The 26,409-nt window shown below is 38.7% G+C and overlaps 1 protein-coding gene across 1 annotated transcript; it reads left to right on the forward strand.

Annotated features, from left to right (window-relative positions):
• Positions 1 to 586: 586 nt before the first annotated feature.
• On the forward strand, positions 587 to 26,409 carry LOC129721963 (zinc finger protein 79). The gene is made up of 4 exons (XM_055675101.1): positions 587 to 1,483; positions 23,009 to 24,009; positions 24,073 to 24,245; positions 24,516 to 26,409. The coding sequence occupies exons 2-4, from the start codon at positions 23,030 to 23,032 to the stop codon at positions 25,130 to 25,132; spliced, it is 1,770 nt and encodes a 589-aa protein (XP_055531076.1). The 5' UTR covers positions 587 to 1,483; positions 23,009 to 23,029; the 3' UTR covers positions 25,133 to 26,409.

Here is a 26,409-nt window from a genome sequence, read left to right on the forward strand (position 1 = left end):
GAAGCTCACGACGAACACAACAAAAAAAGAATCATGCAAATCCGTCAAGCCGTTCCCGAGGTATGCGATCGCACACGACGGAAATTGATTTTTTTAATTAGAAATTGCTATCTAGTTCTGAATCTAAATTTTCCCCTAAATTTAGTAGTATCCGAATGAACTGTCGTTACCCACTGTGCGTTGTTGGTGGTTTTCCTTGCGAAAAGTGCGCCCAATCGCTGTGCTGGGCTGCGATCTTCATTCGAGTTATTCAAGATGCTGCACGGCAGCACACACTGCTCCTTGTGGTTACGATACACTTAAAAAAAGCGTAATAATATCGTAGCAGGAGTCTCTCCGAGGAGAGCGAGTGTGTTTTTTCATTCATTCTTTGTGTACTTTCATACGCACTGTAGACTATATACATGCACATGCTAGTAGGACATATATGAAAGAGAAAAAGAGGGAAAACAAATCCAAACACTGGCAGAGTCCGACTGTTTGTCTGTCTATCCGTCGGTTTTTACCTCCCGAGATCACTGCACCGCACCGGGATGGAAAGAAGGGATCCTCAGCATCACATTCAAACGATCACCGCGTTCAGCAGTTGTTGTTGGTGGTGGTCGGTATTGAAAACGAAACAGATTTTCCTCGTGGTTCATAGTGGAAAATTCGTCTGGCCAACAGTCAGTTCGCGTCGGAGCCGCCAGGAGTAAACATCACATCCAACAAGGAGAATCGTCCGTTTCGGTTGAGACTTTGTTTTGCGTGTCGATCAATCGCGAACAAAGGTACGATCACAATCTGGATGCGATTGTGCAGAAGTAGTTGCAGCTTGTGCTCTAGTTTATCGATTTCGATAAACACGGGAAACGCGGGATCGTGGAGCGCTTTGTACGTGCCGAAGAAAAGGTGGCCGCCAACAGCCAACAAAGTTCTTTGTTGATTTCGGGCAATAACAATCATTTGACGGCACGAGTCTTAACAAACCGTCACTAAGCGACCGTCTAAATTACTACCAATAACGACCGCGCAGTAAAGCCAGTGGTGGATTATGATCGTTTGACGGAAGCCGTCAAATCGTCGGACAAATTTTCCTGGTGCTACGACAGTTACCTAACGTTTCGTAGAACTCGGCAGCAGCCGCTGCTACTCAGCGGAAGTCACGGAAGAGTTCGTGGTGAAATGTTGTCATCGTAATTTTTTACATGCTTGTTTGGACAGTTGGACGCGCTCGGTGCCAAACCTGTGCCGCTTGCCCGCCGGTCGCCCCGCTTTAGGTTTGGCTGGGGTCGAAAGTAAAAGTGAAAAATTTATGTACTATTCCGAGCGTAGTGTTGAACTGTGAAAGGAGTGACATTTTTACGACAGGAAAGAAAAGCCGGCAATTTGTTTTCGCGTGTTCTGCTCTCCCGCGGTGCTTCTCAGGAGTACTAATTGTCGCCGGTGCGTAGCTACTCGGGACAGATCGCAATCGCTCTGGTGGGGCGTTTTAGAAGCACAGGTGAGCATTGTGGTTCAGTTCAATTAAAAAATTTATAGTTTTGTAGTGTGATCCTTGGGGCCATTTGGAATGCGTCATCCGAAAGGAGTTGGCTCTACTAATGATGTTGGGGGGCAGATGTTCAACTTGAGATGAACGCAAATGTATACGTCGCTTTTTCGGAAAACGAATCAGCTGCTGCTGCTGGTACGCGGCGTTTGAACGTACGGTCGAGGTGACGCATTACTTTTGAATACACGAATTCTGCGGCGGACTTGAACTTGGCTTGCAAGATTTTCATTTATATATAAATGGATGACTTAAGCGGGAAATTGGATCATTCAAAAAATGATTAATACTGTCTGTGAAGTGCTCCGCACTTGTAGTGTGTGGTGGAGGTTCGATTTTTATATGGCGTTTTCTTTGGGATGCCGCATAAGCTATATTTCATCGGATTCACAATGAGTTGCTATCGGTGCAATATATCAACCGGAATTACCATGCGCAGTGTAATAACTCTTGTTCTTTTCAATAGCAACCAGGTTCTACAACCATTAGACTGATTATTACTGTATAAAAATTCCTTGATACACCACGGGTGTTAAGTGTTGGAAGGAAATGTTTTGACTTACCTTGAAATCTTGAAATATATGTAGCTTGAGAATATATATATATATATATATATATATATATATATATATATATATATATATATATATATATATATATATATATATATATATATATATATATATATATATATATATATATATATATATATATATATATATATATATATATATCTTCGATAAGTTATCATAGCTTTTCACTAATAATATTTTAATTATGTTTGCAAGCATTTCATTTTATTTCTAGCTGAATAGTTTTTAAACGATTTTGAATAGTTTTTACAACAAATTTTCCAATCCCATTTTAGGCTTTGCTTCAATTTTCATCTCAGGACCCGTATTTTTATTACAATAATTATTAATATTGTAGTAATTGCCACTACACTGTCTTTATTCAAGGCATTTTAATTATTTTTATGTTTGAAATATTGTAAATAGTAACAGATTTTAATAATCTCTGCATCCTAATATTTGTTTGACTTCACCACCCCAATGACTTCCGAAATGTTAAAATATGAGTGCGATTTGTAAGCCCCAAATCATATATTTTATTTGATTGTCTAACATTTATCACCCTAACATTATTTTATACAACTATTGTTAATCTTATCTTAACATATTTTTTTATATTTTGCTTACTGTTCAGTTATCCGGACAATTTTTATGAAATTTAAAATTTGTTAAAATTTGGCGTCCTGTGAGTTGAAGCTTATTTTTGGTGATTTCTTTTCAACTTCTAATTGTTAGTGCTAAATTACTCTTAATTTTCGGTAAATCCCGTTATTTGCAATTATAGAATGCTGGATAGATTTTTGATTCTATTCTTCTGATAAAGAATTAAATAAATAATTCCATTTGATGAGTGTGACTAAGTATTCAATTGTCCAGGTGCAGATAACTATCGTTAGAGTAAATTTTGAACTGCGAACCATCATAAAACTCAGCAAACTTTTAACGGTATTTTATTTTTAGATCATCTTAATTGGTCAAGTTTGTTTCGAGAAAATTGAACAACGTTTATGTCACATACTGATTAACTAGGTTACGGAAAATAATCATTCAAGCTTTAACTGATATTTTACCTCTCTTCCAAACATTAACTGATAACCTCTGTCAATCTGGAATCGATCGAATTTTAAACCTCTGCTTACTACAATATTTTGGCACTTACTTTCAAGTGAATCTTACTGGTACTCCGATAACTACAATTAGACACACAGAGATAATAAAATCGTGGAGTGCAACCAAAGTGTTTTCCGGCAGCCGTCTGCACTTCGTCAATATATACAGAGAGAAAGATTAGTTTTGCTGAACGCTAAATGGAAGTGATCTTGCGCACCGGAATTAAATGAATTCACTTTCTAACGTGCATTCGACTGCACACTGGAATAGTCTTAATAAAACGCAGTCAAAACAACAAGTGAAGATTTTTCCCACCAGCTCAGTAGTTCAGTTACTCGCCGCTGTCTATAAAAATTGCCAATCAAACACAAAATGATGATTGAACAGAACCCCTCCCTTCCCCGAATTTCCCCGGCTGGTTACAGTTCACAATCACTTGACCTATAGTCGTAAATCTGTAACCGCGCACCGCGCACACACTCCAGAAGAAAAGCGAATCTGCTTTTTCTCGCGGTTGGTTTTAAGTGGGTATGGCCATGATCGAAAATAACCAATATGAATACTGAAAATCTCACCCGATTGAGAAACCACTGGAAAGGGTATAAATAACAGATTAATAATAATACACCCCCTCGGTAGCATAAAAATAGCACAACAGAGCACGCTCGTGGCCACCGCTCAATCGTTAAATCCCGCGGTTCACGAGAAAACCTCGAAATGTCGATATATTTCGGACCAACGCGTAATATTTTTACGACTGCCGGAGGAGCGCGAGCGGCGGCCTATAGAGCGGTTATTTACCACTCGCACCGCACCACCTGTGGTCTGTTTTTAAGCAGGGGTTGTGGGGTTCACTCAAAATCAATCACGGTGCCATTTTGGCCGCTTTTGCTCGCAGAAGGCGTGCCATCATCGTGCCATGGCGAGGACCATTTCCGCGATCCGCGGGCACCAACGGGTGTGGGGCCATTAGAACCGACATTGATACGTTACGCTACTTAGCCGGGAGACATCCGAAGCGGGTGGTTAATTTAGATGGGAAAACAAGTGAGATATTTTTTCTCGCCGCCCAGTTTCGTCAGAGTTGACGTGTGAAAAGTTCGATGTAACGAGTAACCAAACCATTAGGTGCAAAATGTCGTTGTTTACAGCGTCAATCCGCTGTTCGCTCGTTTGCGCTGGGTGAAAATTGGAAAATTAATCAGATGTTAAGATACTGGAACAAACGTGTTGAGGTTGTCAGATGTTTAGTTTAGTCGCCAATTAAAACTGATGTAATAGAGCGTTCCGAATTTCTAATCGTGTAATGCAAATGTGGGAGAGCTACCAGACTAATCGGATTTCAGAAATGTTCTTTCTGGTTTTCAAAAAGAACTTATATCGTACTACATCACATTTCGATAGATTCGACTGATTTAAACATGTTTTGAACATAAAAATATACAAATAAGGAAAACTTAGGGTTCAGACGTGCTTACAACTCCGAGCATCTTTGTCTCAAATTTAGAACTCATTTATTATAACGAGGTAGAACAGACGTTTGTCTTTAGACCAATGTTTTTGTGCCTATTTATGTTAATTCTACTAGAAAATCGTTGTTTTGCAAATCAAAATGTCCATCGAAAGGTCTAAATTACAGATAAAATCACACATGATTAAAATAGTCGTTTGGCTTGTAAGAATCATTTGATGTTCAAGAGTGAAACTATTGACAATTGATGAACTTTAGTGGTTGTTTTTTATAATACAATATTTAGAATATATCTTTCAATATCGCAATATTTATTATTTTCGAAATCGCAATTTATGCGAATAATTGCTTTGTAAGCTTATATCAGTTTGTTTATGAAGCCGAAATTGTCTAAATAGTTTCACGCACTCACATACTCGTGTCAGTATGTGTTTGGCTTTCTCAGCACATCACATGTACTTTGTAACATGTTACACGTGATATAACATGAAAAATGTTACATGTGAAATAACATGTGAAGTAACATGTTGTGTTATATGTAATGTCGCAAGTGACATTTTACATGTGACATACTTTATGTACCAAAGAAATTGAAAAATTTGTTCGATGGCACATAGACCACTCGGTTCCGCAACGGCTCAAATCTCAATGATTGAGAAAAAACCTAAATTAATCCACCTAGCGGTCAGACCCAGCCTTTCTCATTCAAACGTTTATTTGTAAAAATAGATTTACATGAACGCTTCAATCCAATAAATGTATATTCACTCTTTAGGTTCTGTAATCTATACATATAAAAATGTAGTCCGGTCTGTCAGTCTGTTTGATCCATATAGGCTCGAAAACTATCGAACCGATCGACGTGAAAATTTGTATGTAGGGGTTTTTGGTCCCGATAAAGGTTCCTATGATAGTTTGAGACCCCTCCCTCTTCTGGAAAGGAGGGGTCCAATACAAATGAAACATACATTTCTGCACAACTCAAGAACAAACCAAGCAAATGAAGCCGAATTTGGCATGTGGATGTTTTAAAGGGTAATAAATATGTCCATAATGGTTCGACGCCCCTCCCTCTTATGGAAGCACATGTGTCTGCACAAATTTCTGCAGATCTCGCGAACTAATCAACTAAATGGAACCATATTTGGCAGGTGAATGTTTTTAGTGGTAACAAATGATACACAACTGCTGAAATCGACCACAGACCCCATTTTGGATTCTAGGTTGGCGACTTCCGGTTCCTGGGAAACAGCGGAAAATGATCGAATTACACCCAATATGGGTGTTTCTACAACCAGAATGACGCTCAGAGGCCAGAAATTATTTTAAATACCATTTTGAAATCCAAGATGGCAACTTATAGGAAACAGTCGAAAATGACCAAATATTACTCAACATGGATATTTCCGTAATTGAGATGATGCATAGAAACCAAACATTGACCCTTGACACCATTTTGAATTTAAAGACGACCACTGTTAGTTTCTGGGAAACAACCAAAATAACTAAATACCTCCCAATATGGGTATTTCCGGTGTCATACCACCCAATATGAATATATTCAGAATTAAGGCGCCAAAAGCCAAAGTCGAAGATTTTGTCATTTCGATAAAACCATTCATTTCAAACGATTTGTCTTTTGACTTTGATCATATCCTATGGCCGATTCGTCGTGCATTTGCAGACTTTAAACACATCGCAAGGAATCAATGAATTTGGAACGTTCAAATAGTACAAAACCACATTTGAATTCTGTTGAGACCATATATATTAATCAAAGCAGGTATAGTTTTAAATAGCCTTTAAATTTCTTTTCTTTCCATAACTTTTGAGCCACATATCAAATTGTTGTGAAGTTTGTTATTTGTAAGTTTGAGAGATGACTTGTTCGTATGACACTAGTTATGTTCAAATTAGTCATGTAATCTTTGAAATAATAGACTTTCGTTGTTTTATTAACAATTTAATACATAACGATGGCTTAAGTTCAATTATAATCAAATGAAATGGGAACGTATAGGGCAGCCAAACTTTGAAACCACGTGTTCAATCATAATTCATCAGTTAACCCTTAACTAGCCCGCTCATCTGATATTAATATTGATCAAATCGGTTGTGTAGTTTCTGAGATAATGAAGTTTCGTGATTTTCACATTTCAGTACTTTACAGACGAAGTTAAAGTCCGATTACAGTGAAATTCAATAGGGTGTTACGAAGCAGCTAGACTTATTAGTTGACACTAATTTTGTAGAAATCGGGTCAGCCATCACTGAGAAGAGTGAGTGAACGAATTAGATATGGCCAGCCTCTTCTGGCTTGAGAAGCTGTTCTCCAATTATCTCGTACATCAGCAGATCGTGTATCTTCTTTCACCGCGCCTACTATGGAGTCGACGGTCTCTTCTTGATTCTCTGCTGAAGATAGTATTGGCGGCTCTCTTGTCAGTAATTCTGGCTTCATGTTCAGCCCACTGGAGTCTCCCACACTGTATCACCTTCACTGTATCAGCTTGTTTCTATACCTGGTACAACTCGCCTGCGCCACACTCCATCTTCCATTTTACCGCAAAGTATCGATCGTAGCGCTTTGCGCTAACAAACTTCAGGCATTTGTCGATTGGTGTCCGTAAAGGGCCACCAGGAGGATCAGCGTCTTCTAGATCGCTTGTTTTTTGCGAGTTTGCAAGCTACGGGTTCGCAGCTGCAACTCAACCACTTCACTATCAACCACTTCAAATCGTTCCCCATCAATCTCCTCTTCAGCACTAACACCACTGGAACTCCCACGCTCCCTGCCAGCTAACCGTTATTAAAGATGAAAGTGTTCGTCTTTCTAGGTCAAGCCATTTATCGATGTTTTCATATTCAGTTTTAACAATTTTGGCATTATGAGGCCGAGGGGGAGCTCCGTAGCCGCAAGGTTACAGAGTCCGCTTTGATAAGCGGGTGGTCGTGGGTTCGAATCTTAGTAGAATCAGCCCATTTAGTTATCAAATGACTTTAGCATGGGTTCATCCTCAGGCTTCCCATCACGTACCCTTCCTTCAATCTGAACTCTACAGTACCCCTGTTGACTTTCCTTCTAACAAAAATTAATCCCTATTATAATAAAACTGGTGTGAGTAACGTATGAAAGTTCTCTCCAGGGAATTTTAATTAGGCGATATTGTTAGGATGGACAGAGGCTCGGTATAGTAGAGCAGTAAGCTTGAAACGGAAAGGTAAAACTTACACACAAGCACACGGATATGAATGATAAGCGTATCACTTACTTCAATAGTGCAGTGATGAGTCACACAGGAAAAAAATGAGACCGAGCGTTGTCATGCAGTAGAATCACTTATTCGTGCTTCTGCTCGTATCGCGACCGTTTTTCGCGCAATGCGCGGTTTAATCGCATTAGTAAAAGTCGATACCGTTCCCATTATTATCAACATTATTAATAACACCGATCTGGTCCCACAAAATACACATCACAACATTCGTAGCGTATAATATTAGAGCGCCCTACCCGGAAAGTTACAATTTCCCGGAAATCCCGATTTCTGGAATTTTTTTATTCAAATCCCGAGATTCCGGAAAATATTTTCAGCAATGAAAATTATTGGTAAATCGAGTTGAAATTTTAGACCCTTTCGAAACTGTGTACACTTCTAGGCAATGTTGGGCAAGATTGCGTAACCATTTACAAACCCGGCCTTAAAGAGTATGAATCATTTCTTTTACTCTTTTTCTAGGGATATGCTTCTTAGAGTGCTAATGGAATGTATGGGAAAATTTTGACCTTTGACTCCATCGTATTTCGGAAAGTGAAGTCTCAAAGCGGTCATAGTTTCACGTTTTTGACCAATAAAAATTGCATAGAAAGTAGTTAATGAAATTGTCGAGATCGAAACCTTGTTTTTTGATGCCAAATGTCTTAGATATACATGAAACGTCGGGAGCTGGTATTCTTCCGAAAGAAAAAAAAAACAAACTGCCAGTCCCAAGCCCCAGTTCAAAGAAAAAAAAATTTTTGGTAATACCAGATCTTGACGTTTTTGCATTTTTAAGACATTTTACATAAAAAATCAATTTCAAAAATATCACAAGCAACTATTTGCGCATTTTTTTGAATTTTGCATAAAAAGTTATGCTTTTTCATGCATACGAAACATTGAACTACGTTTTCAATATTTTATTCTATATGACAATAAAATCCAAATTGAATAAATCGTCGTTTTTTATTTTTTTTTTATTTCCCTGGATTTCACGGGTAATCAAATTTTTATTTGCCGATCCGACAACGTAGGCCGGAAAATCTCTATGGCTCTCTTTTTTTTTGGTCGCTGTTATGAATCTATTTTTCACTACCCGTCAAGATGCGATTTTTGCCGTTTAAGCAGCTGTTCACATGCGATAAAACAACGCGCAACGTCCCCCGGTTTCAATTCATAAGGAACCCAATTTTTTTGGTTTTGAGTCATTCTCAAAGCAAGCAATCGCTAGTTAATGGCTTGGTGGGTAACTTCCAATACCGAACAAGCTGTTCCTTCGTTTTACGTAGATCCTCATCGAGCAATTTATGTAGAAGATGTGAGAATGGTTGAACTTAGCAATAAGGCGTGGCCTGTTTCGTAGCACCCTTTCGGCTATAAAAGAGTGTTTCTGGTAAAATCAGTTACATTCTTTGGGCGGAAGGCAAACTGGATGGACCGTCGACAGCGTTGACAGTAACAGCAGCGAATTGCAGCAGTAGCAGCGAATAGCAGCAGTAGCAGCGGGCTGCACCTGTAGCGTGGCAGCTTTCTGAATTAAACAACCGGTGTTTGGTCACATGTCTCAGTAGCAGCAGCGCAAAACTCACAAAAAATCAACAGTTATGAGCAAGCACTTCTCGTAATATAAATCTTGTACAACGTGCTCATAAAATGTGCATAATTGACCCAAGAACGTTGAATGAGGATTGGAAATATGAAAATTTAAAGTTTTCTTGAAAATTAAAAACTAAATTTTCGACGCTAACTAACAATCGCGTTTTTCTCGAAACTATAATTTTTCAGTTGTGGTAGTGTTGCACGAAACCGACGATATGCTATCCTATTACACCATAGTAAATATTTGCTCAGGATTCCGTGTAAGAATTTGGATTGATTGACTGGAACATTATTCCGCCCTTCACCGGTCACTGAGACAAACCGGAAGGAAACAATAGAATACTGAATAATCAGTGTGTATAAGGGTATGTAGTTTTATAGCACTGTTGGATAGAAAAATATAGTAAATCTTTCGGAATTTTTCAAGGGACTCGAGAATCCCTAGATCCCGGGAATCAATATTTCTGTTCCCGGGATTCGGGAATTCCGGGGAAAGGAATTTACTAGGGATTGCAAACCCTAGTCAGAGTGCCTTTATTTCCTCACTGTTGGAGTAGCACAAAGTCTACGATCAACATATCAGTTTTTGAACAGCAAACTGTGCCTTTCTCAAGGTGAATAAACAAGTAATTGAAGATTAGGCGCATTTTCGGAAGGTCTCGAGCACCATATTTTAACAGTAGTTGCTTTCTCTTTCTGTTCATTTATTGATATCTTTCTTTAATGTGCGAATTAGAAGTCTATAGCATTTCAACAGCTTATTTGCACAAACAATCGAATATATAGTATCTTTGCATGTTTATTATTTTCATTAGCTGTTATCCTCATTCATATTTAGCTAGCAACGTTCAACGCAACAGTAATAGAACCTGTCCTAATCTTATGGCTGTAGTTCAGATGGTGAAGCACTCGCTTAGCATGTAAAAAGTACGTGGATTATTGTAAATAAATGAGCCCTGAATGTTTCAGCAGGATCAAAGAGCCCTGATAACTTTTTATGGTCCTGAAATATCAATTACAGGAAAATGTTTTAAAAATATTGTTCTAGACCCGCCGACAGAACATTCTAATTTTGGAAGCATATAAAAAGGGTCACCATAAGCTTTCGAATGACGAGTATTTGAGCGATTTTTTTAAAAATAAGTTCTTCCGCCAGAGAACCGTGCTAAATTACAGTTTAAAAACCCGGTCTCTAGTCTTTAGATTGGAGCCACTATTGTCTCGTTTCTTGTTTCGAGTCTCAACGGGATGTTTTTTTCCGTAATGTGATGATGCTTCATTTGACTAAAAGTTTAATCGGCATGGTGTTTGTGACAAAATAGTATCCAAATTTTCTACAAGCATTCGTTCTGGTACACATCTTGATTGATAGCCAAACAACTGGAATTGAACCATGAGAAAAAAAACGCATTCCTTGTTGTCCTGTTTCTTTGTGTTCCTAGCGAATTTTTTTTGAAGTTTGTAAGAAATTATATACAATCGAAACCAGAAGGTTTTCGCTTTTAAAATGGTTTACTGCGAACTTTTTGCCAAAACTTCTGTGCAGTTCACTCAGGTCTGTTCAGTGCGCTTGCATAAAACTCCTAGTTTCGAGGCCATTTTGAACAAAACTAAGCATGAATAAAAAAACACACGTGTAACAAGCACGTTGAATGAGAGAGCCTAAAAAAATTAAAATTTTAGTTGGCACCCGTTTAAATTGATATTTCTAATTTTTCAATTTCTCATCTGGGTTGACTGTTTTCTATCGTCTTTTTGTGTAACTTTTTATTTCAAAGTGTAAAACTTAAATAGAAATCTTATGCATCTATTTTTGAATAATGATAATTAACGATTCATGTTTTGCAATTTGAGTGCAACACAAACTGCCATCGCCTCACTGTCAGCGCGCGAAAGGAATTTAATCTTCTCCTTGAAATTTGTTGTTCCTCACGTAATAACAGTCAATTATAAAAGTAAAAATAAACCATACTTTCAGCCATAAAAAGTTTAAAATAGCGCTCAAAGCCAACTGCTACTGTCACTGATACTGACATAAATATTTTTGAATCTCCTGCGAGCGTATTTCAGACTGATTGTAACGTTCAGTTCAGACAGGTAGAAAAACGTAGATCACTAGTTTCTAAAATCCTAGTTTTATTTGTTATCTTTTAGAATAATTATTTTAACATTATTTTATTTTTTACTGTGTATTTCCATGAAGTAGTAATTTAATGATAAATTTATATATTGCTCACGACTTTGTTACCTTTACGATAAAGTAAATCATAACCTTTTGATGCTGACAGGTGGATTAATAAATTTTCCAAGTTTAGTACTTCCGTCGTATTGAGATTTTTTTTTCTCAAAACAGTTGTATTACTAAACCTGTAAACTCCCAGCAGAATAACACAATCTGATCAATGCTTCCTTCTGGGAAGCGAGTGAACCCACCAGCTGCGAGGGAAATTAATAGCGTATCGATAAGTGAACATCGCTAATAGCCGCTCCTCGATCGAAAACAAAAATACCATCCCCATCATGAAGCTCGTCATTTCCGCTACGCGGAAGACGACGAGGAATAAAATTCAACATTCTTTCTTCTCCCAATAAGTATTAATGCTGACGACCGAGCCTCGTCGAATCGGATCCGCGCGCACACATCGCAACAGCACGGCGTAGATCGGGGTCGCGGGAAATTTTGCGCCGTTTTCCGCGCCAGCCAGTCCGACCCATCCCGGTCCACGGTAGCGCACGTCAACGCGGGTGGAAAATCAGGCCAGGCGCGCAACGACCGCGGAAAGGTGAATGAACAACCTGCTGATGTTGAGATGGTTGTTGATTTTCGGGAATATTAGGAGAATTTTTTTGAAGATATTTTCGCACACTTGCTGATCTGGCGTGTGCAGTGCAATCAGCTGCAAGCTTTTCTTTTTTTGCTTAATCCAAACAATTGTGCAACAAGTTGATGATATGAGAGCAGGATATTCAAACAATAATGTTGATGTTTATGGCAACATAATAATTATATGGCAACACTGCCGCAGTGTGTTTTCAAACGAACCCAGCGCACCGGTTGAAGTGCGTCATCGGTGCTGTTATTTTGGGTTTTTACAAAAATTGAGCTTGTATCAAGCCGAAAAAACGCTACGGTCAGCGGGGGTAAATTCCGGAAAAATTGTTTACAATAGCTTGGATCTAGTCCAAACCTAGCAAAACGTAAACTGACGTAGCTATCAAATGGCGCGATATTGGGGGTCACCGCGTAGGAGTTATGGAACAGAGCAATCTTTGTCTGCCGCGACCGATCGACCGGGGGTTTCCGGAAGTAATTTATCCGTTCGAAAACATTAGGAAATTCACTGTTGGAGATCGCCCAAATTCGGCGATGAGTTTGCATCCAAAATAAGCATCGTTGCAGAAACCATCAACTAGCCTAAATGATGTTGGAAATAACTTTGAGATCATTGGGGGTAGGCAAATTAATACGAAATAATCCATCCATCACGATCAATATCCGCCCGGTAGACATCAGGATATCTCCTTCAAAGTCTGCCAGATCTACCGGGAAGCGTAGGCCACCCGTATTCGAATCCGAGCACGTGGTGGCCCAATATGGAAGCAGCATCTTGCGGAACATTTCCTCAATTTGCCTCAATTGTTCGTTTTCCTCGTCACGAAAGGTTAACATTTTCAACTGTCACTCATCGCATCTGTTTCGAACATTTGCGACTGCGAAGCACATATCATCACTCAGCTGGTCAAACTATTCCCATCAGAGCAGCGCAAAACGCGCCGTAGGGGAGACTGGGGAGACTTGATCCCTTCATGGTATCTCACTGGTGAAATAACATATGTTGTTCAAATATACTAGAGAAATGTGTTATTTTACATGAAACAGTATTCCTGTTATAAAAAATTGGTATAGAAAACTCAGGATCTAAAATATACTAGATTAAAAAAAATCGAGTCCAAGCACCTCCAGAGATTTTTTTTTTCAAATTTAAGATTCCAAATGAACCATCTATGATCACCCCTTAAATATGAAATTCATAAACATAACATCGATAGATATGTAAACTAAAAGAATTGGTATTGTTTAAACCGATTTCCCATAGAAAACTATTCAAAAAATAAGTTTGCTAAACTAGTTCTTTTGGGTAGACTTGATCCTTCAAATTCGTGGAGACATGATCCCTTTGTGCCGAAGTCAACAGTGACCCTTTATCGAGTGTCGAAGCCGCAGTTTATAATGCAAGTGTCGAGCATCCATTCATAAGCAGCATTCATAAACGTTTCACTTGATCAACAAGCAGGGAATGCTTCCGCAGAACAATCATCTGCTGATTCCACTGGCGCTGAGCAGTCCAGAACGCGACGTGTACCAAAAATCGAAACATCCAAGCTTCCGAAAAAAATGCCGGCTTCAACAAGTTCCAGTAGGTTTTGCTATTGCTCAAATATCAATTCCGATCATCGAACAAGAAGCTTCAGATTACCTCAAAACTTTTCCGAGTGGAATCGAAATACCAGAAAAAATTAGACCATTTCCTAAAGCTTCACCCCGCAAAAATACCAGGAAAGGCAGGAAGCGTGGGGAGACTCAGATCCTGACGGACACTCCGGTTCGAGTAAACATCGAACAAGAATTCAAGGCAAAGCAGATGAAGAAACCTAAGGAGAAACAGCCGAATAAGAAAACGGCACGTCGCAAACTTTAATTTTTTTGCCAACTCCGAATAATTTTTTAAAATAAATTTTTCAACCATTTGACAACATATTTTAGAAACATTTTTTAACCAACAGCATTTCAGTAGCAATAAATTGCCTATGGAATAAAATGACCCTTGAGTGTTCACGTAATAAACGAACGATTCCTTAAATTTTATATCTACATAAGGCGAAAAACAACATGTTTTTCGAAAGGGGGATCAAGTGTACCCAAATGAGGGATCAAGTCTCCCCTAGTCTGAGATTTTTTTCATTTATGCATGTTTTACAAAAATCCCTAGTACTGCTTTTTAAAGCAATATAACTAAGAGTTTTTTTTATGGTAATCAGACACTAGTATGGTTCATCCGAATCCGCAACAGAAACATATTTTGAATTTGTTTTCCTACAAATATAATGAAATTAAGAAAACGGGATCAAGTCTCCCCAGTCTCCCCTAAGGTTACATAAAATTCACGCCAAAAAATTGTAGTCGTCCTTCTCACGGGGCGAGAAGATTGATGATGGCTCATAATTTTAAATCACGCGTTCGTTGTCACCAACGAAAATATTTATAGACACTTGATGTTTTGATAATGTCGTGGTAATCGTGAGAATATTCATTTCTTGCGTGCCACTTTACGAAAGTTGTAGGAAAAACAAAACGAAATCAAAATACGTTGCCAATCGGAAGTCGCTCGTGTTGAAGAGGGAAAACTGCGATTTAGCGAGGAGAGTGAAAACAATTGTCGGTCGCAATGCGGTGCGTGATGATGTGCCTTTAATTTTCTAAGAAATTTAATTGGGGCCAAAAACAGTAGTAAAATGAAAGCAGCGGGGAAGAAAAATTGATTTGGAAATGGTTCAAAGCTCAAAATTTGTTGCTAGTGGACACAGAGTGGGATTCTGGATGTTGATTTCTCATTACAACTGCTGAATACTAAGGATACATCTTTTCTCCAGGCGTGTTATTCTTTTGAATAATTAAATCCCGGAACAAATTAGACGATTTTTTGGAATTGATTGATTAGCTCTCTCTAATATTGGTTTTTAATTTTATTTCATTATATCTTATTTATAGCAAATTTAACATATTTTAAGGAATGTTTTCCAAATTTTCGTTAGAATTATAAAAATAGCCAAGACAATCATAAGACTAGATTATTAGTTATTTTGTTAGAAAATCAAATAAATCAATCATGTTTGAAGTGCCATTCACAAGATGTTTTCGAAAATAGCTCGTCAACATCTCGATCTCGAATCTCGATGACGTTGCTTTTGGATTTCAACAGCATAAAATTATTCAATCATTGCCTTAATAAACCGTATGGTGTTTTTAATTCAAACAACACTCACAGCAAACAGGACTACAGCCAGAGAACGCTGCGAATGTTGATTATGATGAGGATGACGCCGGAGTGGCCGGCGAACTAATTCGCCGTTTGGCTGCTGCTGACGGACACGACAACCTGTAGCCATCTGTTTAGTGTGAACATATGAGAAAAGTGCCGGTATTTTCCGAAATGCTTCGCGGTGCGCGTGTGTTGTATACAAACACACTGCTTCGGGAGGGGGAAAAATTTCGTCGAATTTTGACAGCCGCGGGGTGCGCAACGCACTACATGGGATAGTCGTAAAGTGGAAATTTATTGGATTCTATATGGTATGGATGTTAGCACGGCACATCAGGATACCTCCAAGCGGCGGGAGCATACTAACAGAGCAGTGTGATCGACTGTGGCAGCATGCTTGATCTTGTTTATTTTGATTCTGACCCGAAGGGTACAAAGAATAATAAAACATTAAAACGTTGGCAGTGTGTACACCTAGAAGAAAATGCGGGAGGGAGACATGGCGTTAATCTAAATAGGATAGATTTTTTTTAGAAAAAAAACTAATTGTACCGCTTCTGTGTTCATAAGCACGCACGACTGCTCACTTCCGAGAAAAAACAGAAACGGAAGTCGGATGAAACGAAAGACAAGCGGTTTAATGCTTAGTTCGCAATATTGCTTTGAAGAAAAAGTTAGACGATGAACTAATTTATGTTTTTACTCACTAGTCTCCCAATCGCTGGTAAAAAATCATAGTTCTATGACAATTGATTTGCTTACTACATGATTGTAACTTAATTTCTTAGTAAGAAGCTCATACGTTTATTTACAAGGACAGATAACCTATTTAACGGCCCGCTTCGGTAGCGGTCGCTCTTTGGCAGATTCCCTACCATTAAAAAATCAAATAATGTAACAAAGCGTTTAATTAAAATCTAATTTGGTAATTTTTGGTAAAATTTAATTTTGGTAATTTAAAATTAAGTGTGAATCATTCATCGGTAGTATTTTTTCCTCGATGAATAAAGACTGGCTGAAGAAGTTTAAATCGCTGCTGTAAAGTCGATTTACTCGCGTGTTCGTTCAGGCGTTTTATTATTTCTAATGAATGTTAATGAATTAACGAGAAAATACTAAACCTTCTATAAACACTCGCTATAGCTACCCACACGTGCAATAGTAAACCATACATACGAATGAATGAGAAACTTATTTCGATAGCGTGCGCTTTCATAACCGACTAATATTTGCCACCACCCGCTTTCTGCTGCTCCAAAAAAAACCGTCCGCTTTGTCGGCCAATAAACAAATGAGAAACTCAATTCGATGGCATACGCTTTCATGAGCGACAAATCTTTGCCACCACCTGCTTTCTGCTGCTCCAAAAAGAACCGTCCGTTTTGCGGGTCAATAAACAAATGAGAAATTCAATTCGATGGCATGCGCTTTTATAAGCGACCAATTTTTGCCACCACCCGCTTCCTGCTGCTCCAGAAAGAACCGTCCGCTTCGCCGGTCAACGCACGAATGAGAAATTCAACTCGATGGCGTACGTATGATACCGATACAGATTTGGAATGTAAATGATGGGGTGAAATGTTCGAATGGTACCTTTTATATCAAGATTTAGTCAGTTATTTAGAAAAAGGGAGGCGTATAGAAGAAAAGGGAATAATAAAGAAAGTGAAAAAACGTTGGAAACAGTGACCTCGAGTAAAGCACAACAACAACAAGAAATCGTTTACAAAGTAAGATAGATTGTATCCGTTAGTGTCGGCTGTGCTTGGGAAGAGAGGTAGTGATTGGTTGCTCGGTATAATTTAGACAATCAAAGTTATTTACCAATTTTTTTATAGTGTATCTCAAACAATTGGATGTTTTTGTTACATAAATTTAACCGTAAAAGAATTTCTGATCGGTTGATGCCAACCCTTTATATTCTGAAAATAAATGACTCAAAACCTGACCACCTTTCCCTGGTTGAGTTACTAGATTTTCCAATTCAGGCGCTCAACTTCGATATAGACGTTAGTCCGACGTTAAAAATGGGCCGACGTCCTAATTTTGCCGATATAATCACTTCTACCTCCATGGGATCCACCTTCTTCATAATTTTTCGGCCCTTATTTTTATTTAATTACAGCTACAAATACATAATGTCTAGAAATTAACTAATGAATTATTTTTGAAGCGAATAAGTCAAGAAATCCAGGATAAATATCAATTTTCAGCGTCAGTGTTGCCTTTCGTGTTTGAAAAATTAAATTGCATATTTTAGCAAATGACTATATTTTGATTTTAAATTTAATAATTTTAGCGTGTTCCTGAAAAACATTTACACGAAAAACACTTATCACCCCGAGGTATTATGAGCGGAACTCGAGTTACAGCATTTTTTAGAAACAACGTCCAATTTTCTCTAGCTTAAAGCAATCTTCTTTACCAAGTTTTTTCATATTTCAGGGTATTTTATATCAATGCACATTCTTGAAGTTGCGTTCTGAGGGAAATGAATTAAAGCATTCAAAAATCTATCAATTTTGTGTGGCAGAGTTGCGAGATATGTTATTTCTGCATTTCGAAAATTGAATTGCACTTTTCGGCAAATGAGCATGCTCTGATCTCAAAATTGATTATTTTCTCGTTTCTGCGACAATTTTACAAGAAAAAAGTTGTAGGGGTAGTATAAGCAAAACTCGAGTTAGGGAACATACCTAAATGGCGCAGTATTTTTGACGTAGAACTACGTCTTTCTTTAACCTACAACATTGGCGTGTACAGGGTGTTAAATAGGTTCGAATACAATCTTTCATCGTTGTGAAAGTGCGTACCATGTGTATTCTGTTTATTGGTATTGGTGTCAGCTTTAGCCTCATATATAAGCTAACCGAATCACGACGAAAGACCACGTTGACCAGCATCCCCACAAGTTCCACATAAACATCTCGCGGTCCCAGAACGCCACATTGGTAATAATTTGAGGCCGTATCTAGGCGTGGGAAGTTCCCACTAGTGTTTATCGAGAAAAAACGTGAAAATCAACGCCACGTACTATAAGGCCTATGTTCTGAAGAACGTCGTGGCCCCTGCACTTCGAAACCTCTACGGGAAGGATCATTACGTCTTTCAACAGGGCGAATATCGTCCAAGCGTGGCATTGGGGGACTGATTTTCTCGACAAGATTTTGTGGCCTCCCAGCTCCCCGCCATTAATCCCTTGGACTTTTATATAAAGTCGTACATGCTGAGCGAACCCAAGCAAAGCGAACATAAAGTGAGCACTATAGACCAATTTAAAAAGCTTATTTCCAAAATCTGGGACAAGATGCCGATGGACCAGGTGCGTGCCGCGTGTGATTGTTTTTGAAAAACGTCTTGTAAAGGTTCTCAATAAATAGTGCTTTAATAAAATTGATTCAGGAAAAAATATCTTGTATTTTCATGTTTTCAACACATATTCAAAGTGTATTCGAACTTATTGAACACCCCGTAAAATAAAAAGGTATTAACGGAAAGGGGACGAAATTTGTTTGTTTTCAATTGATTTCCTTTATTCTTGCAGCTACTCGATCAAAAGACAGAACAAAACAAAAATGTAACAGAAGCAGTTAGTTTGTTTTGAGAAAAACCTTTCAGGTTGTGTTTTCAGTTTGAACCCGTTAGGTGTTAAAATAACAAAAAATATAACAAAAATGTCTCTAGTTGCTTCAAACCCATATCAACCTTTGTTACTAATGTATCAGCTTTTTAACTGAACGAGATAGCATATAGAACAGTATAATAACAACCATCATTTCATACTGATGAAAATTTCGTTAGACTTGTTTCAGAACATCTTCAGTTCAGGATTTGTTATTATAACTCATTCAGATTCGATTTAGTTATGACAAGCAAATGGGAAACTACAAAATCGCATCAAAATATGTTATTTGTATCTTGTGTTGATAGTGTTTTGTAATTTCTTAGTTATGCTCTTCTGATCGGGTATCGATTGGAAAATTATTCACGCATCCTCCCAAATGCTGAAAATTGTTGTTCGATTATGCGAACTATTGTACTATTGAAAACTGTCAAGCCGAAACAAAAATTACGTCCTCTGATCCTCTTTCGACAGAATAATATACCTAGTTAGCCGGGTATGCGCTCTTTGAGGTATAAAAGAGCATGCTTCTGATAGTTTGATCGAGGACGGACGGTCCTATATTAGCGGTAGTGTAGCGGGTTGTGGCAGTAGCAGCTGAGCATAGCGGTAGTAGTAGCAGCGGATTGCGCCAATATCAGCTGGCTTTCCGAATTTGCTTTCGGCTTGAACAAATCACTTGTCAGTTGGTTACATATCGCAGCAGCAGCGTCGGGTTGAGGGTTTCGGACTTCTTCTCTGCGATGAAGCTTTGCCTTATTTTGGCATCAAGACAATATTCCATATTTCGTGGCAGCTTGACGAAGGGAGAGTTTTTTCTATATGACATTCTTGCGGCTTGCATCAGACTAAGTGAATCCGGTTTTTTGTTCCTTTTTTGGACGTGACCAAAATGGGCAGAGAATGTACAAAACATGTTTCAGATATTATTTTACATAGAAAATAAGATTGCATTTTTAAAATATCCTTATTTTTGTTAAAAATATTGGCTATGACGTTGTTTTTATTCGCCCCGTAAATTTGCGAACCGGCAGTTCTCCTTGAAACATAGGTAAAAGGCTATAAAAACTTCAAATGCTTTACTACCGACCCAGTACAGCACAAGAACAAGCGCAAAATCAACAAAATAGCTTCCATACGCAAAGTTTTTAGGCACCTGGAAACGCTCTGAACTCGAGCCTCCATTTTGTAATTTTTTCTAACAAACTGAAAGTTGTGCTTCTAACCCATAAATGAGTTTGGAGGACTTCTTTACAATCGAATTATCCGAGAAAAATTTTTTACATGATTTTTGGATGTTATCAAAGACTTGTAATAACATTTTTCAAGATTAGAAGTTATGTTTCTATTCGCCCCGCTGTTTCTATTCACCCCGTTTTACGGTATTTGTATTTATTTATTTATTTAAACCTTTTCGGGCTTACTTGAGTGGGTTGGGTGGGGCCTCCATTTTTTCCTGAGTTTCAACTTGATTTGCAGCTGGAAATAATACTGCTCTTTCGTTTTTTAACCGAAAGCAAACATGATTTATCTACGCATTACATAAACCTGGCGTAAAAACGTGTTTAGTGCAACTCCAAAACGGTTGCACCTCAGAAAAAAAACCTTATATGCAATTTTTTCACAGGTGGAGAGATTTTTTACATTCTAAAAGAGATTTTTTACATTCTAAAAGGGCGTATGCCTTTTGGCATAGGTTTTATTCGAAGCATTGTGGCCCAGAAACCGTTGGTTGTATAGAAAAACTGTCTGAGAATGAGTTGTAGGGAATTAAAAATGCACTATAAAAACAATATACACTGTACAAAAAAATTTTTTTCTGACCAAAAAAAATTAAAAATAAACATTAAATTTCAATTTAAAAAAAAAGAGTTGAATTTTTCTTTTATTTTTTTTTAAGAAACTCGACGTTAATATGCAACTTTTTAAAAAAAGTCTAACATTACGTCAAATTTCATATTATATACTTTTATTACAACATCAATATTTTAGAACCCAAAGAGTGAATATACCTTTTTAGATTTAAGCATTAATGTAAATCTATTTTTACAAATAATAAGTTTGAATGAGAAAGGCTGAGTCTGACCGCTAGGTGGATTAATTTAGGTTTTTTATAAAACATTCGGCAAGGGAGAACGTGTCGGTAGGCTAAGGTTCAGTGCTTGAGTCATTTATCCAATCGTTTTGTTGTCAAAGAATCAATTGTATATTTTTGATCAAGGATTCCAATGAACGTATGGTTTTTGCTGGAGAACTATGGACAAATTTAAAAAAACGTGTATTTTCCGAAATATTAATAATTTATTGAGCTTAAATTAAAAATAACTCGAAAACCGATACCTTTAGAATGTTTACTATCGAGAGCTTTTTGATTCAAAATGACTCTCTGCATCTTTTAAAATCATCAAAATACAAATATTTTGAAAAATGTTTGAATTAGAATTTTCATAAAAAAATTAATCTACCATAAAAAAATTATTTGTCATTTCTCCATCCTGAACTTTTTTTTAAAAGTTGCGTATTAACGTCAAGTTTCTTTAAAAAAAAATAAAAAAAAATAACTCTTATTTTTTTATTGAAATTTAATGTTTATTTTTAATTTTTTTTATCAAAAAACATTTTTTTTTGTACAGTGTATTTTTTTTTATGGTGCATTTTCAATTCCCTACAACTCATTCTCAGACAGTTTTTCTATACAACCAACGGTTTCTAGGCTACAATGCTTCGAATAAAACCTATGCCAAAAGGCATACGCCCTTATAGAATGTAACTCATGGGTGTAAAAAATCTCTCCATCTGTGAAAAATGCTCAGTTTGCTAAGCCAAATACGTGTGCAAAGTTTCATTCAAATCAAAAATGGTCGATATTCGACCATAGGTCATTTGGCGCGATCTTGCTCAAATGCTTCTTGGAAAACCGAAAGGAGTACCGCCTAAGCAAATCTGCATCTTATAACTGTTTATATGATAGAAATGTTTTTTTTTTCCAAGCAAATGTTCAATGACGATTTTTATGACACATCAAATAATAGTAAAAAAAACATTCCGCCGTGGAAATATTGCCAGGCTCAGACGAACATTATTGCTTGAGCTGCGTTTTGTTCGGTGTGGAAAAATACCTTTTATAGTGGATTCATAGCCTGGTTTAAGAATGGGTGAAAACAAATCTGTGAGAAAGTCGTGCAACTAAAAGACAAAAAGACAAACCTGTGAAACTACGCCAACATTCGAAAATAGCAAACGGTTATTACAAGGGTTATTTGCACTCTGTCAAAACACTTAAGCCTCCTGCTCATAATTTACCCAGCGTATTAGACGCGTTAATAAATAGCAGACAATTTACAGAACGTCTGCCCTCCGTGTATATTAAAATTCATCGTTTTAGACAAAATTGCATTTCCTGATATTTGAAATATCATCCATATCTACCGTCGAGCAATCACCTCACCCAAATAGCGAGTGGTTGTTTAGAAAAGTCTATAAATAATAACTTTGTGCAGCCGAGAATAGAAACGAGAAGGGGGAAAAAGCGGTCGGCCGGCGACAGAGACGCTGCCGCCAGATGAAACCCATAGATTTCCTTTGATGATTTTCACCTCTAAAAGCAGTTCCATCCCACAGCTACCGTCGTCGGTCGGCAACGGTTATGGGGGAAGCACGAGGGTGATTAGTTAACGGTCGTCTTTTAGTTCCGGGATGCGACTCAGCCCGCGTGATCGTTTACGTTGGCGCGCTTCGCGTCTGTTGATCTGTTTTACGGGGTTTCAATTGCTTTCTTTTTTTCTCTCTATCCTTTCCGTTTCAGAGGATCGTTTCGGTGATCGCCATGGTTCAGGAAATGCCTAGCAGCGTTCCGGAGGAACTTTACAACCTCACCCAGTTGGCGGAGGTATCCATCGCAGCTGGTAAGCTGAACACTGCTACCCAACTATCAGGAGAGCATCAGTCACCACAACAGAACCGTTTCCACGCTAGTCATTATCCGGTTCATTTTGGTGCCATAAAGTACTACAGCTTACAGCAACAACAACAGCATGAGTCAGCTGCTTATCACCCAGCAGCGGAATACTATCAGCACGCAGTTTCTTATCAATGTACCCAACTACGAGCTGATAGCGACGAAACGCGGAATTTTAATCTAGATAACCAGCAGCCAGTGCTGTCACCACCGTCCCCGATTCCGGCTCAGTCATACTCGGCTACCAAGAAAAAATGGAAGACAAATTGGGAGATTAACAGAAATTTGAAATTGCAGCAGCAGCAGCAACAACGACTCAGCAAGATAAGAGATGCAAATGAGAAACAAGATTACGATGATTCGTACGAAACGGACAATCGCACGTATTACACCTCTTCAACGATAAGAACGGCCGATGGTGGGGGTGTGGAAACGAGTCCTCCAAGGCCTGACAGCAGCAACAGTAGCGGCAGCAGCAGTTGTGATAAAACTTCCACAGAGGAACAACAACCGGCGCGAAGGAACTCATGTGCTTCCGAGGAGTCAGAAGATTCCAGTTACTCCTATTCGCACAAAGTGTTCGATAGGAAAAAATCGCGAACTCTCTCGTGGAACAGCGGAAGCAGCTACGGTCATGCAGAAGGTGGTCAACGTTTGAGCCGAGAAGGCTGCCCTTCGGAGCACAGCATTCATGGGCAAGAATATCTCGAGCTGGTGGATTGCAGTGGACGCAGTGCCAGTAGCTGCGATGAAATCGGCTCGGCCGGAGATGATGTACACAGTTGTCCGGAGTGTGGCAAAAAGTATTCAACGTCCTCCAATTTGGCCAGACATCGACAAACTCATCGGTAAGTTGTCTCATATCAGTCTGTCTTTTTTTTCTATTGCTACCAATATCTTCCGCATTTTAGATCGCTGCAGGACAAGAAAGCCCGTCGCTGTCCTCACTGCTCAAAGGTGTACGTTTCAATGCCGGCCTACTCTATGCATGTCCGCACGCACAACCAGGGCTGCCAGTGTCCAACGTGCGGCAAGTGTTTTTCCCGTCCTTGGCTGCTACAAGGTCACATTCGGACTCACACAGGTAGGCCAAAGCTTGCTTCCCGTACACTGAACCACCAAAGTGTTGACGACCGGCAGATGATGACGCGAATATTTTTGGCCGATATTTGTTGGGATCTAAAAATATCACCCAACTTTTTCCGTCCACGTACAATATTTCATCTGCGTTATTTGAATGCCGAAAAAAAAAAGAAACAACCTGCTCACGTAAATGTTTTTTTTTTTCTCTTTCTCTTTTCTCGCATCAACCACTGACATTTTACCATCTGGATCGCATTGCAATCGCCGACAGGTGAAAAACCGTTCAAATGCAGCGTGTGCCAGAAGGCATTCGCCGACAAGTCGAATCTTCGGGCGCACGTCCAAACACACTCGAACACGAAGCCGCACTGCTGCGCTCGCTGTGGGAAAGCATTTGCCCTGAAGTCATACCTCTACAAGCACGAAGATTCGTCCTGCATGAAGAACAAAACCAACAAACATCCCAAGCAGAGCCACACCAAACTCCGGCGGAAGATCGAGAAGGATCGCTCGTTGAGCAATTTGGAGAATCGCCCCTACGCGCTGGGCTATGGCTCGCATTCTATCCAGCAGCACCAGCAACAGTCACTCTCTAGCCCGTTGGATCTGGCACTGCAAACCGAGCTGCAACTAAAGAAAGACGCTGTCCGAGCAAAGATTCGAGAAGTTTTGGAAGACAACTGCAAAAAGTCAGCCCAGCAAAAGGCAGCCACCGACAACCGAATCAGCGTGATCCGAACGACGGCCAGTACGCACGAAAGTTACTACAATCGGTCAGACGAACGGCGCCCCCATCAGGACCACATCCAGGTGGGCGCAGGGGGCGAAGTCAGTGGATGCAGTAGTAGCGCGTTTGAGTTCTCGAGAAATTACGCCATCATTGCGTAGCCTCCAAGCACGACGATACTCAGTCCCGCTATTTTGTTTGTTTTTCATATCTATTGGAGCTCACTCGGTGGCCAACCAGGAGCAAAACGTCGCATTTGTGCCGTATTTCTTTTGTAGGTTTAGTAAGCATTTGTCCCACGCATTCGTATTTGAACCCGCAAGTATTTGGACTTGTTTTTTGTCTGATTTGTAAGGGCAAGACCCGAGACGAACTGAGAATTCTTATGTGCCTTAATTTTTTGACGAAATGTAACTGCGTAAGCAGATAAACTGTAAATAACTATCTATCGTAAAGTGTAGCATTAGGTGTAAATTTCTGTAAGTCTTTGGCAGTTCCAAGCGAAATCCCAACGCAAACAGCAGCACAGCTAGCTGAACCAAAAAACTTTTTTTTCTTCGCGAGAAGCGGGAAGCATCTCGAAACGCTGATTTTTCCTGTACATTTTTGGGCGTTTTCGGTGCTTTTTGTGTTAACTCTAAAGAGGCAGAATGGCATTTTCCGCGGTTAGATTTATTGCTAACTTTCGTGTTTTGTTTTAAGTTTTAGGAAGGACGAGAACGTTCTAGTCTTTTAATTTTTACTTTAGTTTGTAGCTATCATTTTAGGCTAGTTTATTTTACTTAACTGTCTTTTTCGTGCCACGCAGACCACCCAAATGAGTTATTCTAATCATTTTTTCGTGCATTTTTGTAGCTATTTAAGTTCGATTCACTTTTAGTTTTCATTTTTAAGTGTACTTCTTGACAAGAGATTCTCAAGCTGATAACGATGGTGCCATTTAATAATAGCTTATAGTTAGTTAGCAGAACGTGTAGCGATAGTGTGACAGTGGTGAAGAAGAAGTATTTCTTCGAACTACCCGTTCCCATCGATGGTCGGGGAAAGTGCAATCAGCAGAGGTGCAGTAGAGTAGCTGGCAGGATATTGTTCAATGTACTATCACTACCGAATGTACTGTGTAACTTTGTATGTAGACTAGAGTATAACTTGACAAGACTTATTAAAATAAAGATTCTATAATAATGATGAGCAAGTATTATGATGGATTTGTTAATTTCAGTAAATCTGTGGATCATGTAGCAATAGGAAAGAGATTTAACGTAGTGAACAAGTCATTGTGGGTTTTCAAACTTCAGTTAGAGAGTCGAGCAAGAAGGTTATATACCTATTTGCAGATATTGATTTTAATAATAGATTTTTCGCTCCGAAGTCCCCTACATAGTCTGCGCACAAAAGTTGCTGGTTATTAGAAGGTGCTATGACGAACTCTTAAACG

The sequence above is a fragment of the Wyeomyia smithii genome, chromosome 2 (assembly GCF_029784165.1).
Source record: "Wyeomyia smithii strain HCP4-BCI-WySm-NY-G18 chromosome 2, ASM2978416v1, whole genome shotgun sequence".
Classification (NCBI taxonomy): domain Eukaryota; kingdom Metazoa; phylum Arthropoda; class Insecta; order Diptera; family Culicidae; genus Wyeomyia; species Wyeomyia smithii.

Coding starts and splice junctions, on each gene's coding strand:
- LOC129721963 (XM_055675101.1), top strand. CDS start 23,030: ATGGTTCAGGAAATGCCTAGCAGCGTTCCGGAGGAACTTTACAACCTC. Junction 24,010..24,072: donor AGACATCGACAAACTCATCG/GTAAGTTGTCTC, acceptor TCCGCATTTTAG/ATCGCTGCAGGACAAGAAAG. Junction 24,246..24,515: donor TCACATTCGGACTCACACAG/GTAGGCCAAAGC, acceptor AATCGCCGACAG/GTGAAAAACCGTTCAAATGC.